Source organism: Anomalospiza imberbis, chromosome Z (assembly GCF_031753505.1).
Source record: "Anomalospiza imberbis isolate Cuckoo-Finch-1a 21T00152 chromosome Z, ASM3175350v1, whole genome shotgun sequence".
Classification (NCBI taxonomy): Eukaryota; Metazoa; Chordata; class Aves; order Passeriformes; family Viduidae; genus Anomalospiza; species Anomalospiza imberbis.
The window spans coordinates 56,193,020-56,209,179 of NC_089721.1; the positions used below are offsets into that span (position 1 = coordinate 56,193,020).

Genomic DNA, 16,160 nt, shown 5'->3' on the forward strand with positions numbered 1-16,160 from the left:
ATCCAACCAGCCAAATTATACTGTTGTGATCTCTCTGGTCTTACAAACAGACAAAATAGAGAGCAAGTAGGCACTGTACATTCAGAACAAAATGTGTGCACGATTTTGCCATGGCTAGACTGTTTGTGCTTAAAATGTCAACAAGAAAGAGAGGAGAAGTATCAGAAAAAGACAGAAGAGTGAACACAGGGCTTGTTCCTTCTCACATTATATATAAAATAATGTAAAAATGTTGACTTTGTGATGCATGATTCTTGCATATGCCCACATAAGGGAAGGTGGAACCAGACACCTACACTGCCTGCACACCTAAACTGGTCTTTTAAAATGTCTGTTGGAAGGGTGACATATGTCTTCTGTAGGTTCAGCCGATCTTTCACCTCAGATAGTAAACTTACTAGATCCTGTGGAACTCAATTCTGGCGTCGAGTTCAAGCCATTTTGTATAGCAACAGGGATGCCACTTCCTAAATCTGAAGAATTCAAACTCTTGAAGCAAGATGGAACTGTCCTAAAGGTAGGCTCCTGATGAATTGCTTTCTGCTATTTCTCATGTTTATATTGACTTTATCTGTAGTTAATGCATACTATGGTTTTCAAGCATAATATGAAATTTTGGTATTCTAGGATACCCCATGAACTTCTCAGCACATATGAACATTATAGATATCACTAATCTCAAAGTATCTTTGGAATACTTCAAAATGCCCAAATTTTTCAGGTCCTGTACATCTTTTGTAATTTCAGCCTGATGAAATTTCTACCAGTAATCGTTCTGAAGCCATGTTTAGAATTAATCGAGTCCTTCCTGGAGATACAGGAACTTGGGTTTGCAGTGTGCAGACAGTTGCAGGAATGGCAGAGAAACCATTTCAAGTTACAGTCAAAGGTAAAAGCGTTCTTCAAGTGTCCTTGTCTCTCTATTTTTAAGTACAGCTTTATACTCTAGCATGGCTGAGCTTTCTGTTCTCTTCACTGCCAGAAAATGCCTGAATAAATATTTACAGTTGGAAAATGAATGGAAACCCATTATAAGTAACATACTAATTATGTATATTGAAAGAATAAGTGTGATGATAAGGTTGAGAAGAACATCCAAGGTTTTTTTTTTTTTTTTAATATCTTAACTGTCAGCTTTAGCGCGTAAAGTGTCATCTATTTTATAAGAGTTTTGAAGAGTACCTTTCATTTTCCTAAAGATCTAGTCTTACTGATATAGGGAGCTAAAAGGTTAGTTTAATACTTGCATTCTTGTTCAGTTCCTCCTGTGCCACAGTATGCCCCACGGCTGACAGACAGAGGACATAATTTTCTCATAATTGATATCAATGCTGAGTTACACAATGGAGATGGACCTGTTGTGTCAACAAAACTTCTATACAAGCCAGCAAAACGTTATCTGTCCTGGATGTCTGTGGAAGGTAAGAGGATGTTCTTTAATTCCCTTAAAGACAAACTTCATCTACCAGCTGAAACGTCATGTGTTTCTGTTCCTGATTAGCCTCAAAAGACTATACAATGCATAGAAATTAAAACTTTTGTGACTGGATGTGTGAATGTTTATCACTACACATAATGTTCATGTGGATGTGTTACACCAACAGTTGTTGAAAGTGAATTTTCACTTCAGGAACAAAAGGTTTTCCCCTCCTTCTTTAGGATTATGTGTACTCAGTATTGGACTCATCTGTTTTAAACTCCCATGCAAACAGGTTTTCAAAAGCAGTGGGCAGTATGGAGACATGCTGGGGCATTTACCATCTTGCATCGTGTTCATTGTGGCCCTAGTGAGACAAATAACTTACCAAAATATTTATCAGTAATGGTATAGGCAAAATGATACCTGCTTATGAATTAGATGATCTCCTCCAGCTATCCTTTCAAATTTTATGCATAGCCTAAAATACTACAGGAAACATTACAGGACCTTTAAAAACAGCTGTTACTAAATCAGTATAACCCAAGATCTGTGTACAGAAAGGACACTGACTAAGCGACCAGTATTGTTTTGTCCTGAAAGAAGGGCAGATGAAGCAACCTTTGGAATGGGTTGGAGCTCAACTTAAAAATAGCTATTTTATACTTCTAATTAGTTTATCCTACTGAATCAAGAACAACAACAACAACAACAAAAAAAAGGAGCCCATGTACCTCACCTTGTATTTTCCAAACATTTTCTTCCATAACATATTTCAACATGGGCCATGGCATTACTTACTTTTGACTTTTGTTGTCAGTAAAAGGCACAACTAAAAGACTGGACAATCTGGAACCCAAAACTGAGTATCAGTTCTGTGTTCAGCTGAGTCGGCAAGGGGAAGGTGGGGAAGGCCATCCTGGACCACAGGCCAGCTTCACAACAGCTGCACTTGGTAAGGGATCACCGTGGCTTCTTAAAAATGGGGTATTTCAGCTCTTTTTCTTTGCTGTCTGTTCCCTGATCTCTGTAATAACACTTTCACTTGAGCAAAGAAAGTTGCACTTGAAAACCTTGTAGACTCTTTCAAAATAATCTCAGGCAAAGGGATATTAAAAAAAAAAAAAAAAGGAAAAGAAAAAAACAGATCAAAAAAAGAAGAAAACCAGAAAAAGACAGAGCTATTATTTTCCCCAATTTAGAGATGAGAGATCTAGGAAAGGAAAATTTATACATTTTGGTTGGCTATGCAACAAAGTTGGAAATAAGAATCACTTTTTTGCAGTACTTCCTCTTAGTGTTAGATCAATTTACTTTAAAAATGAAGATGTTTTAACAAGCTGGAAAGTTTTTAGTCCATTTAGGATAGATCCCAAACTAAATAAACTGAATACATACATACAGAATAAATGAGGATTGCACCAGGACCTATCTAGCAAGACAACAACTTTTGGCTTCTCACATCTAAAAAGTCCATCTGCAGCACCAGCTCATTGAAGATGCCATTTTATTGGCACATCATCTGTTGCTAAGATACTATGGGACTATCAACACCTCTTAGATGTAACTTCAGCCAAATTATGTGGGATGGCTGAGAGAATTACCCTATGTCACCCCAAACTGGGGCAAGTGGTTGGGAATAACTGTAACCCTATTTTAGCTTAGATACCAGACATGAAATGTTGTTCCCTGTTTCACTGTGGCTTTTCCAAGGTCTTCCTCCACCAGAAGGTATCACTCTCTTTCCAAAAAGTATGACATCACTGAATTTGTCATGGCATCCCTTAACACTGAGGACAGAGGATGATATTCGTGTTGAAGTGGAAAGGAAGAGCGTGAATGACAACGGTGACAAGAGCAGTGTTATTACTCAAGTGCCAGGAAATATGTCCACCTTGATCATTAAAGATCTTGAGCCTAGACAGCAATACATGTGCAGGGTACGGGTGAACACCAGGTCCCAAGGAGAATGGAGCAACTATCTGTATGCATGGACTTTCAGTGACAGTAAGTGCTGATTCACATCCTTCTGTTTAATTCTTCATGTTACCCACAGTGGTCAGACTAATTGTCACTTGATGACTACATTAAATGTAATCCTTTATTTTGGTAACACTTAGTTCCTGATGGTCGCTTATGGTTGTTATTGCTATTATTTGGAAAGCTCAGCGTCCAAAGGAATTCTACTGGAAATTGTCAGGAACTATTAATGTGGGTTTCTTTTAAATGGAGAAAAACAAGCTTGAGAATCCACACCTTCATTTCAGTGTGACTCGTGCTTCTGACACAAGTAGCGCTTTTTTCCTCCTCAGAATGATGAGCCATCAAAGTTCACTACTCCAAGCTCTTTTGTTACTCAATTCGGCTATGACAATACAGAAATAGTCAGCACTTAAAGAAGAGAAGATACAATGCAAGGTAAAACCCCTGTGAGCAAAGAGTAGTTAAGTGTGCTACACTGAAGACCGCCCTTGAATTCCCTGAGTGTGAGCACTGTGCTTTCACAACACCACAACAAACGCCCTATCTGAACGAAGCACCATCTGAACAGCTGTCCATCTGAATGGCTGATGGGTGACACTGCCCTTACCACACACTGGAAAGGTGGGCTTCTTCCTCCTTATAGGTCATGTAAGGAGGCCCTCACTGAAATCCTACATGTGTTAGTGGAAGTATCAATGGCTGTCATGGGACTCTTCATTTTCCTGAGCTCTGACACCAAACTGCACTGAGAAACACATAAGGGTACTGCTTTCCAGGAGAAGGTACTTAGCTTAATATTCATGACTACGTCTGCAAGTCTGCAAGTGTAGCACTCACCCCTTCTGGTGGTTTTCTGATTAGATTTTTGGAAGTGTTGGTATCAATTTCCTTTCTTTCTAACAGCCTGACAGGTAATTGCTCTCAGAAGCAATTAAAGTATGGGACATGGGAATTACAAGGGAATGATAATACAGTATAGAAGGAAATTAATCCTTTTTGCATTAACCTGAGAGCAAATGTGGTGTGCTTGCATACAGCTCAGAGGATGTGTATCTTCATCCAAGACAGTATGTTGAATGCCACTCCAACCTCTGCTGGAAGTATGGAATATTGCTACAAGGATGACAGCCCATCAAGATCATAAAATTATTGCATTCAGTTACCATAGCTCATAAAAAAAAATTCTGTTTAGAACAGCAAAAGCACTGAGGAAAATGTTTTGTTCTCTGTGGAAAGGAGAAAGAAGTGGTGTACACGCCAATGCCTTGTGTGTTTGTGTTTGTTCTCAGGAATCCCTCCTGCACCGAACAACATCAGGTTTTCTAACACCACAGACACATCCTCAGTCATCTCTTGGACAGCTGCTGAGGGTCATTCCATCTCCTCCATCATCATCAGCTACAAAATTTATGGCAAGGCTGAGTACAACCACATTGATATTATCATAAAGAACACTAGCATTACTCAATATCACCTCAAGGGCCTTGAGCCAGACACTGTGTACCAGGTTCAGATTAATGCTCAGAACAATATTGGCTTGAGCAACCCGAACACATCGTTTGAACTGAAGACTCTTCCAGAAACTAAAGGTTAGTTAATCCATCACACTGGATTTGCACAAACCAGGACTGGTTGTATAAACTAGTTAGCTATGACATTGTTATTATACTAATTTTTTAATCTGAGTTTTCTTTTGCTATTAATTCTGACACACTACACAGCACCACCAAAGTTTTAATTCTAATTTCACTGCATGGTACTGATGAAGGGACAACATGAACCATTTGTGTATATCCACTAAAAAGGGCCCAGTGACTCAAAAATTAAAGAAGCTGCATACAGCAAGACCAATAGATCACTGAATGTAGCTTTATCTCTGTTCTGACTGAATTTAATAGAATATGTCGGTCCTCATACATCAGAAATTCAGAGCATCCAATGTTTCTGACATTCCTGGAAAACAAAGGGATGCATCCTTAGCTCTTTAAACAGTTTACAAAACAGGAGTATTCAGCTGCACATTGCTAATGTATTGCTAAATTCAGAATAAGCTGAAAATGATGATGAATTCTTATGTCCTTCTCCAACAGCTTCATATGAATCAAAAGGAGGCAAAATGTTGCTTATTGCTATCCTTGGCTCTGCAGGGATGACCTGTGTAACAATTCTCCTGGCCTTTCTCATCATGTTGCAGCTAAAGCGAGCCAACTTCCAGCGTCGAATGGCTCAGGCTTTCCAAAATGTGGTGGTGGGTTTCCAGCTTTCCTGTGTCAGTTTGGTTATTAACTTTAGCTCATCTTTTCCTGTGTTTTCTTCCAATTTCTTTTTCCTGGCTTTCCCAAACACTGTCTTCTCTTTATGTGTGCTGTAAAACTTCTCTACTAGTGACCCCAAAGCTAAAGCCATCATAGTTACAGACTAGGAGGTAGAAAACTTGACTTGAAAAAAGGTTTGCAGACCATTTGCTCTGCTCCCTCTTCTGCCTTGTCACAAGTACAAGCCAGACAGAATAGAGGAGCCTGTTCTTTCTCTACAAAGTCATGCATGATTTTGAAAACTACCAAATATTTAATGTTACTTTTGAACATCAGCAGCTGCTGATACATGCTCATCCATTTTCAACCTGGGGACAGTACACCAGGGATCTATCAACAGCAACATCATAGTTTTGGCTGTGAGGAAATTGCTGAAGGTTTTAACATCACATGGAGATATCTCTTTATTATCTCATATTTATTTGGATCCTGCTGCAGTCTCTTAATCACTCTGCTTTCTGGTGATTTTCTCTGCCTTCAGAGGGCAACCTGTGGGGCAGAATGAAGCTGTCCCAAAGAGCTCCTTCATATCTAAATAGGTTGTTGCAGAAATAGGGGTGCGGGGCTCACCCAATGATATGATCAGTCTGCAGACCACACTAAATAGTTTTGTCTCCTACTCCTAAAACTTTTCCCACAGCAGTATTTCATGAGAATGTGTAACTGAAGAGGAGATGTCTCCTTAGGCATGGAGGAAGATAATTTCCTCTTTCTTTTTATTTCCTTGCTTCTTCTTGTATCACCCTTCCTGCTGAGCCTGAGCAACACAAGATTCAATTAAGCCTAATAGGAGATAAATCTTAAACCTGAGACTTATAACTGGTTTTGAGATCTGTTTTATCACATTATTTTTGCCCATGCCCTTCATCTTCAAAATGACTATAAACTGTTCAGGAGGTCCAGATCTAAAAGGTAATTACACACAAATTGCAAGCCTGATTAATTTTGTGGACCTGGGCAGAAACTGCTTGTTGCAGTTAAAGTAGGTGTAACTGTCTAATGTACTCACTCTGGTGTATGTAAGAGATGGATTGAGCTCTCTGTGTGTGTGTTTGCATGTAGATGAGTGAGCAGAGGTATTTGGGAAATGTAATCAGGGCATTGCCCCGTGAAGTAGAAATCACACTTAATGCCATTTTCTTAACTGTGTTGCAGAGGGAAGAGCCAGCTCTACAGTTTAACTCAGGTACTCTCACTCTGAGCAGGAAAGCCAAAAACAGTCCAGATCCTACTATTTATCCAGTTCTTGAATGGAATGACATAAAATTTCAAGATGTGATTGGGGAAGGTAACTTTGGGCAAGTCCTGAAAGCACGCATTAAGAAAGATGGCTTACGCATGGATGCTGCAATAAAAAGGATGAAAGGTAGTAAAGACCAGTGATTCTGTGACTAAAGAGTTTTCTTGATTGTGTATTCCAAATGTTTCTTTGTCATACAAAATGCTTAGTAGCTCTCTTTTAAAGCTAAAATAAATATTCAAAATTGCTAATTAAGTTGTATCAGGTGTCAGTAGGCCAAGATTTATCAACGACTGTATTTCTGCTGGGTAAAGTTTGTTTCTATTTTTCCTCAGTGGTTGATATGATTAACTATCATGTATTTTTCAATTCATAGGTCAGTATGAGCTTCACGTGAGTTCATCTGCAAGGCGAGATGCATTGGATAGATAGGAGAAGAGATCTAGTCTTGGGGCACAGCATTTGCTCATTTTGTTCGCTTTAGCTGTTCAGAGACAACTGCATCTATACATCTATATATACCCATACCATGGGGATCATTACTTTTCTTTTTATTCACTAAGCATGACAGCTACCTTCCAGAGAGAGCTACAATACATACAATATGGCAAGAATGTACATGCTTTATTGTAATTCACCAGGTCATTATCTAGGCAAATTGAAAAACACTTTTAAGTGTGATGATTAATTTAAAAATAGCCAAGGTCTGGATGAAGGCAGAAATAATCAACAGCATGCATATGGAAGGATTTTTAAGCAGCTACTTTTCAAAAGATCTTCTACATTTTACACTCTCATGTAAGAAGAAGCATGACAGGGTGTGTTAAGATAATTCCTTTCTCTGCGGATAGCTTCTACAGACACTTGTTTCTCACTTTTTTCCCCTCTGATTGAAAAATCCTACTTTTTTCTGTAAATACTAATGTGCCTTACAGTTTTTCTACTGGGGTTGAAACTATAGTGGCCCAAGCAACACAGAGTCTTCATAATTAAAAAAAAATATTGTTATAAATTCAGTTCAAACTAAAACATAGATGTGTGCTTTTTTGATTTTTAGAGTATGCCTCAAAAGATGATCACAGAGATTTTGCTGGAGAACTTGAAGTTCTTTGTAAACTTGGTCATCATCCCAACATCATAAATCTTTTGGGAGCATGTGAACATAGGGGTAAGATACTATTGAATGCATGTACTTTAAAAATTAGTTAAAAAAAATCCTGTCACAATAGAGCCCACACAGTCCAGAGAAACACTAGCAGGTCTCTGTGCAACATTTGTTAAAAGGTCAGATAAACTTGTGTTTAGATCTACAAGCCCACATTAATGCTCCAGAACTGATATTAAACATTAGCTCTAAATTCTCCACTACTCCTAGAAATTAGTCTGTTTGACATTTCCCTCCAGACTGTTTTATGTTGATTTCCTTTTTTCACTCAAGGTAGTGTAAATTTCCAAAGACTATTACTGACCATCTCTTACTTTGTGATATGCTATCTGATGTTTCCTTAGGATATCTTTACCTTGCTATTGAATATGCTCCCCATGGAAATTTACTGGACTTCCTTCGGAAAAGCAGAGTACTAGAGACAGACCCAGCATTTGCTATTGCTAACAGTACTGCATCTACGCTTTCCTCTCAGCAACTTCTGCATTTTGCAGCAGATGTTGCCAGAGGGATGGACTACTTGAGCCAGAAACAGGTCAGTCTTCAACTCTCTACCCATTGAAAGCATGGAAAATACTTTTCCAGGGATTATACCCTTTAATTACATTAATTTTTAATTTTAGCTTCTATAGCACACACGGAATGAGATTTATTTTGTTGTTTCCATTTAAACTTATTAAATACTATGTTACGGGGAATCATGGAAGAGACATTAAAACCTAAAACAACATGGTAGTTAACTGCTTTCATTTTCAGATAAAGTTTAAAGTGTTATTGGTAGTGACATACCAAGCCAATTAATTTGTTTTATGTTCTTATTCCAAATGTTTGCAATTTTCAATACAGCAGTAAAGTAATAAATGTAAAACTAAATGATACTGTTTCATTATTATTATTATTATTATTATTATTATTATTATTATTATATTATTATCATTATTCTATTATTATCATTCTTCTTCTTCTTCCCATTATTTTAGTTTATTCATCGAGATTTGGCAGCAAGAAACATCTTGGTTGGAGAAAATTATGTTGCAAAAATAGCTGACTTTGGCTTATCAAGAGGTCAGGAAGTTTACGTTAAGAAGACCATGGTAAGGATCAAAACAAATTGATACAGTCTGTTTTTTTTAATTTTGCTTTCTTATTTCTCAATCTGTGTTTTCATATTAAAAAATGCAAACTTATGGGTATTACAGTACTGAATATTTAAATTTTATTAATTACTATGTAAAATATGCATGTTTATTAATCTACACATAAATACATCTGTTTGTAAACAATTCCTATACCATGTCTGTAATATAAAATGTAATTTAAAATAATTTATATCAATATGGATGACTGTAAAATAGGTGAGTCAAGCTGGTCTAATTCTATAGAACAAGGCCAAAGTTAGCAAGAAGGTAACCAGGCGTACATCAGGATGTGTCCAGAGCCAATGCTTTGGAAGCTCTGAAAGAAGATATGTAATAAGCATCATGTAGCTAAAGACCAGAAATAGCACTGTGTTGTCAAGGCAACATGATGATCAGAGGCATTGCATTTCACCTTGATGCTGATTGGATAATTTTTATATTAACTTTCATGTGAACTGTCCTTTGGGAAGCAAATCATATAATCATAGGATCATGGAATGATTTGTTTGGAAAAGTTCCTTCAAGACCATCTAGTTCCAACCCCACCTTTCACTACACCAGGTTACTCAGAACCCCATCCAATTTGGCCTTGAACACTCCCACATTGACAACTTCTCTGGGCAACATGTTTCAGTGTCTCACCACTCTCACAATAAAGAATTTCTTCTGTAAAACTGCACAAGTTTAGTAAGTTTATTTATTTGATAAAGTTTACTTGCATAAAGTCAGTTTTCACTAAAGTAACTCAGAATGATTGCTGGCATACAAACTGCAATATTGTTATACCAACAAGTGAAAAATAAACTTACAATAAATAATTTCTAGGGACGGCTTCCAGTGCGATGGATGGCAATTGAATCTTTGAATTACAGTGTTTACACCACAAATAGTGATGTGTAAGTATGTGTTCAAGTGGCATTTTTAAAAAAAATAAATATTTTTCCATATGAAGGAAAGTTTGACAACTAGCATGAGACATCCACTCTTAACTCAAAATACTCAGTAGTAATGTCAGCATGAGTTAGCAATGGAAGCAAAAAATAAAACCCATAACAAAAAAGTTACTTTTATTTCTTCACCAGGGTCTGATCAAGTTCTGTGTTCACAACCTACTTGGATGTGCCCCATTACTTTAGCTGTACTTCTTATTCAAAATTGGGGACCTGATGAATATTTGGGAAACCCAGAAGATATTTGTATTTTATTTAGGAAACTAGAAATTGTATTTGGAAAAGCAATTCTGTAATTTCAGTATTTGCTGAAAGCTTACAATCTGATAAAGGTCTTTGGTTGACTCAGAGTGAATTAATTTTGCTAATTTTCCTGCTTTCTGATACAAGCTCCATCATCATGCAAAACTATAAAAAATACAGAAAAACATCACACTTCCCTGTGTTCCCTGAATACTAACAAAACTACCTACCATTTTAAAATATTCATTCTTGTTGCATTCTTGTTGCACTTCATAACATCCCTCTGTTGCAGATGGTCATATGGTGTCCTCTTGTGGGAAATTGTTAGTTTAGGTAAGTATCTGAATTTCGTACTGCACAAATAATCTGCACAAAGGCAGCTCTATTCACTTAGTCTTTTAAACAATATTGCTTCCCAATAGATTTCAATTTTCTTTCTGTTTTTTTCTGCTACATTTTATTTAGGTTCAGTATGTTTTGAAATGCAATTGTCAAATTTTCAATTCAGGTACCATTTTAAATGAAAAAGAACCATAATGACCATGTTTTTGTTACTCTGTAAAATCCAGGCCATACCTAAATATAAATTTCAGGATATCATATGATATATAGCCTTAGTACAACATGCTTTGAGTTTGGTGGGTGGCTTTTCCTCAGCTTTCCTGCATTTTAAATCAAGACTTATATTTTAATGATATTGCAGGGTAGAGGAGTAATCACCTCCTACTCCAAATATTCATGAAGAAAATTTTTGAACATTAACTGTCAAATAAAATTTAGAGTTCATTTCTGCAGACACCTTTACCCATCATGATTATGATACAGCCTTGCACCACTCAAAATCTTTGTGATACACCTCTCTTGTGATTTGCCTTGGAGATGTGCCCATGGTCTGCTGGCCAGGAGATGCTACTGACTGAGGTGCACATTGCCAGCTGGACTCTGGATCTCTGATTTGTTCTTGGCTTTCCATACTAAATGGGTTTGCACTAGATATGGATATAGTGTGGAAAATCAAGAGTCTCAGCAACCAAATACCTACAGAAAGGGGCAAAACCAGCTGACAGTAAGAGCTCCATGAGTCCATACCAGATCTTAATATTATGATGCTAATGAAGGAATGACTTGCTCAGTGACATCAACACTATTGAAAAAACATTTTGAATACTATCAGATACTGGCCCTCAGACTTGTAGAGAAAATTAGGCCAGCTCCATAGATGAGAAAATTGACACGTAATTTTACTTTTCTTCTCCATATTGTGTGTCAAGCAGTAAGGAAGCATTAACACTAAAAATGTAGCTGCAAGACACCACCTAATTTTGCATTAATTTAGCTGCTACTATGTTAGTCATACCTTTCAAATTTTTAACTTTCTTTTATTAAAACCTGCTTCTGTTCACGACAATGATTAAACTTTAGGTGGGACACCATATTGTGGAATGACATGTGCAGAACTATATGAAAAACTCCCTCAAGGGTACCGACTGGAAAAGCCTCTCAACTGTGACGATGAAGTGTGAGTATTGCCTCAGAAAAAAACTAAAAAAGAAACAGAATAATGCAATCTCAGCTCTAGAAAATAGATTATTTCTACAAGAAACTAACAAACATTTTTTTAACTGGAAAATATAAAAACTACATTAAAAATTAAAAAGGTACACAAAACATAAAAACTACATTAAAAATTTAAAAGTGCCTAAGTCCTTTTGTATACAGCATACACTGTTAAGTTGCCATGAATACTTTCTCAGGCTCTGTGTTCCAGCCAGTTATTCTGTTCTTTATACAACATGCCAGGGTTTTAGCTCAAAGAGAGCTTTTTGATTTTTCCAGAGTAAAAGAAAGTCCTTTTCATTCAGCAACCAACTATGGAAAATGTAACTTCAGCTATTTAGAAATCTATTTCCCTCTGAAAAGTGGAATATGCACAATCTTTAAATTATCAAAAATTTGTAACTTTAACCTATATATCTAAACTATCAAATGCTGGTGTTCGATTTTTAAAGGTATGACCTAATGAGACAGTGCTGGAAAGAGAAACCATATGAAAGACCATCATTTGCTCAGATACTGGTGTCACTGAACAGGATGTTAGAAGACAGGAAGGTAAGAATAAAACTCGATTTTATATAAATATATATACTTACAATTATATAAATAATTAGGCCATACATAATTTCAATATTATTTAGAGTTCTTGAGGTAATGCACATTGCATCAAATCTTCTCTGCTTATTTCCTTTCCAGACCTATGTGAATACTACCCTATATGAGAAATTTACTTATGCAGGCATTGATTGCTCCGCTGAAGAAGCTGCTTAAGATGGAACAAATATTCATTCATGGATGATGTATTACAGAAAACCAATATTCAACCTGCTGGAGCCCAAAATGTGATGTGCTGTGTAGAACTGTGTATAGCTCTAACTATTTATAATACAGTAATACTGTTTTACCACACTTACGTGTGTGTATATCACACAGTAAACTCTGCCTTCACAGGCTGTAGAAGTGTATATACTGTCCGAAGCAGGTATAGACTAAAGTCATGAAATCTGTTGTTTGATTTGCAGGGTTTTTGTTTTTCCTAGTAATGTAGATATAATGTCTACATACATATTCTAATGCATTAGGTATTGACATTTTAGAGGTTTTTTTTTTTTTTTATATTTTCCAAGAGCTACTCATAGCAAAGTGGTAACTTATTGCAATATTCCATATACATTTCATTGTGTTTGAAACAAAAATGCTGGGCAGTTGCAGTGCAAAAATGGAAGTTGTAATCCGGTGTCCTTAACAAGGATAATTAAGCCAGACTCCTGTATGAATGCAAAAGTCAGCTAGAAGAAATAATCTAGTCAAAAGTTCTGTTCACATTCGTAAGATAAAAGGCATGCTATTGTTCTTTCATTGCCTAGTGTGACTGTGCATTTTTGCCCATATGCAAAATATACATATATTTTGAAGTGTTTAATTCTATCAGAGGCAGCCATACAGCAATATTAATGAAGCGTAGTTTTGAGGAGCATACTACGTATTGTAAATCACATTTTTACAACTCGCCTGGATATACATGAGACTTATTCAATTTGTATTTCATTTAATAATTTCACAATATAATTACTACAATTATATACAAGCAGGGCTTACTTACTTTTGTTTATTTTACCCTTTCATTCTGTCTGTAGTGTGGTATGCCCTCTTACAAAATATCATACTCAAATGCTTCAAAACAGTGATATTTGTCCTGTCGGAAAGGTCCCTAGTCCTTAGGTAAGACAAATAACAGCAGGATTGGCTTGAACTTCTGGTGTCAAGCCAAGTACAAGGGTTTTGGTGGATTTACCCTATCCAAATTTCATATAGTAGCCAACTTCATGTTTTGCACATATATTCCCCTCTTGCCCTTGACTTACCAGCTCACAACTGTCCATCAGACCACAATGATGTCTCAGTTGGGTGCAACAGGTCATCCCCTAAGACTTGGAGAAAGATGCTTGAGAGAGTGCAAGATTTCCCCTTCTGATTCTTACTTTGTGGAGGGTATGTGATTGGTTACAAGGTGGGGGTATCATAGCAGAGTATAGAGTAACATTAATGACATACACCAAACTGACTCAAATAGAAGCACTATAAAATATTAAATATTTCCTATTAAAAGGGAGTAAGCCAACAAACAAGGGTGCTGAGATGACTTGTGTGGCCTTGAGATAGGCAGAACTTGCACTGTAAACCAGGTGCTAGATGTAAACTAGGAGTTTATTGTTGGGGATTAAAATAAGTTTACTTATAGAATATTAGAAATTATCTGTGTAGGTTTAAGTTTAATTGTAACTTGCTTTCACCTTAGCATGAGAGAGCCCTGCTCAAAACTTAGCATAGGCAAACTTTAAATGAACTCTTATCAATGGTTAAGCAGGGGAGAAAACAGAGAAAGAATGGTTATCTTCAGATAAGGGCTGAGACCCTGGAGGGTCCCAAGACTGCCCCAAGCTGAAATATAAGAGCAGTTAATGGCACATAAACATGGAGAATCCAGTGAGGTGTTAGAAGACCCCAGACCATAAATCACCATAGGACTAAGAGTCTCATGCAGGGCATGTGATAAGTGCATGAAGGTTGGGTGCACAGACTGTAAGGGTATAAAGGCCCAGGGATTTCTTTGGTCAGGGTCCATCTCTGGTGGCACCCAGCTCAAACTGAAATAAATTGACTTTGCCTTAGAACCCAGGGTCTGATCTCTTCTTTCATGTTTACACAGAGCACACAGATTCACTGGAACAAAGTACAGCTTAAAAAAAAAAAAAAAAACAAAACCAAAAACCAAACCCAAATTTCACAACATTTTTCAAAATAGACTACCTTGGCCAATGGTTTTTGAAGAATGGGCATTGGAATTTGCAGTTGAAGTACATTCTTACTAATCAGTGAGGGGAATAAGAATGTACCTCCAAGAGTGTTTTCTAGACTTCCAGGCAAATGTGGCCTTTGCTGGAATTGCTCCAATTTCTGTATAGAATTTTTCAGAGGTACAAAGAGGTTCTTGCCTCATACTGTCATACATTTCTAACAAGCAGACAAAAATTACTATTCTGCTACTTGATGTGAACCTCTCCTTCTGTGGCAAATTTTTACCTGGAACATTATGTCACATAATTAAAGCATCAGAGAGTCATTCATCAACTCAATATCTCTTAATACTCTCTGCATTTTATGTGCTTAAGTCTCACTGTAAATTGTCCTGAAGGACAATAAGATCTTATAAATATTCTTCTTATATTCTTTTATATTGTAGCACATAACAATTTTCTACATTTCTTACCTGGACACATCTGTGAGCTGTAGGGAACTGGCTGTAATGGATGTAAAGAAAGAAAGACAGAACAGTTTAAAGAGAATGTGAAACTTAGAACTTAGTAAATGTTGGTGCTAGGAAACCACTCATTCAAAATGGACAAGCCCCATCAGAAATGGGAGATATGAGGCAGAGACCAGTTAGGCAGACTACAGGAAGGCAAGCTTAGGAAAACAGAGAAACCACAACTTTTCCAATGTTTGGAACCATCATTCCCTGTTGTTTCACTTTTTAGCAAGTTCTTGTGTCCTCTGTAAAAAGAAATTCCTCAGGATAAATGGCAACTTATCAAACCTGCTGAGCTGAGAGGCGTTTTCCCCTGCTGCTGTGCTGCAGGCTGATTTAGCAGCATTACCTAGCATGGAGATACAGAGAGGGACCTAAAGTAATTCATTTTGTGCCACTTAATCTCAAAGGTCAAAACTCTTAGCAGACACAGATGGGGGTAACTTCCACTTTCCCTGTTTGCTGTGTTGATGCACACCTGGCTCGCACAGCTTTCCCTGATGGGGAATAGCAACAAGGGACAGCTCCCTCACACCTACACGGCCCAGAGATCTGCCAGGTGCCATCAGCACCCAGCTTCATAAGTTCTGCTGGGATGGAAACAAACCACCAAATCCTCGCTGACTTCAGCAGCAGCAGCTGCAGTGCCTGCATCTGATCCCTAGGTCTGGGGCTGGGCTGGATGAAGGACACACATGGCACACTGCCCCTGAAGGATGTGACTTTGGAAACAACCACCTGCCACTGTCTCCTCTTGTTTGCAGTAGGGTCACACCAGCTGAGGCACCAGGCAGCCCTCAATACCACCTGGGACAGCAGATAGCAGGCCCTGGCCTCTGCCACC

General features: G+C 37.4%; 1 protein-coding gene across 3 annotated transcripts in view; it reads left to right on the plus strand.

Annotated features, from left to right (window-relative positions):
- The window catches only part of TEK (TEK receptor tyrosine kinase), a 39,033-nt gene extending 25,604 nt beyond the window's left edge, over positions 1-13,429 (plus strand). For 2 of the 3 annotated variants that reach the window (XM_068176695.1, XM_068176696.1), the window contains 16 exons: positions 363-517; positions 748-889; positions 1,260-1,421; positions 2,238-2,372; positions 3,131-3,424; positions 4,690-4,989; positions 5,491-5,648; positions 6,871-7,081; positions 8,013-8,123; positions 8,465-8,655; positions 9,101-9,214; positions 10,085-10,155; positions 10,745-10,785; positions 11,875-11,971; positions 12,462-12,561; positions 12,703-13,429. In XM_068176695.1, the coding sequence (XP_068032796.1) occupies positions 363-517; positions 748-889; positions 1,260-1,421; positions 2,238-2,372; positions 3,131-3,424; positions 4,690-4,989; positions 5,491-5,648; positions 6,871-7,081; positions 8,013-8,123; positions 8,465-8,655; positions 9,101-9,214; positions 10,085-10,155; positions 10,745-10,785; positions 11,875-11,971; positions 12,462-12,561; positions 12,703-12,777 (2,357 nt within the window). In that variant the 3' untranslated portion in view covers positions 12,778-13,429. The remainder of the gene's footprint in view (positions 1-362; positions 518-747; positions 890-1,259; positions 1,422-2,237; positions 2,373-3,130; positions 3,425-4,689; positions 4,990-5,490; positions 5,649-6,870; positions 7,082-8,012; positions 8,124-8,464; positions 8,656-9,100; positions 9,215-10,084; positions 10,156-10,744; positions 10,786-11,874; positions 11,972-12,461; positions 12,562-12,702) is intronic. The other variant, XM_068176697.1, reaches the window with a different exon arrangement.
- The last annotated feature ends 2,731 nt before the right edge of the window (positions 13,430-16,160 follow it).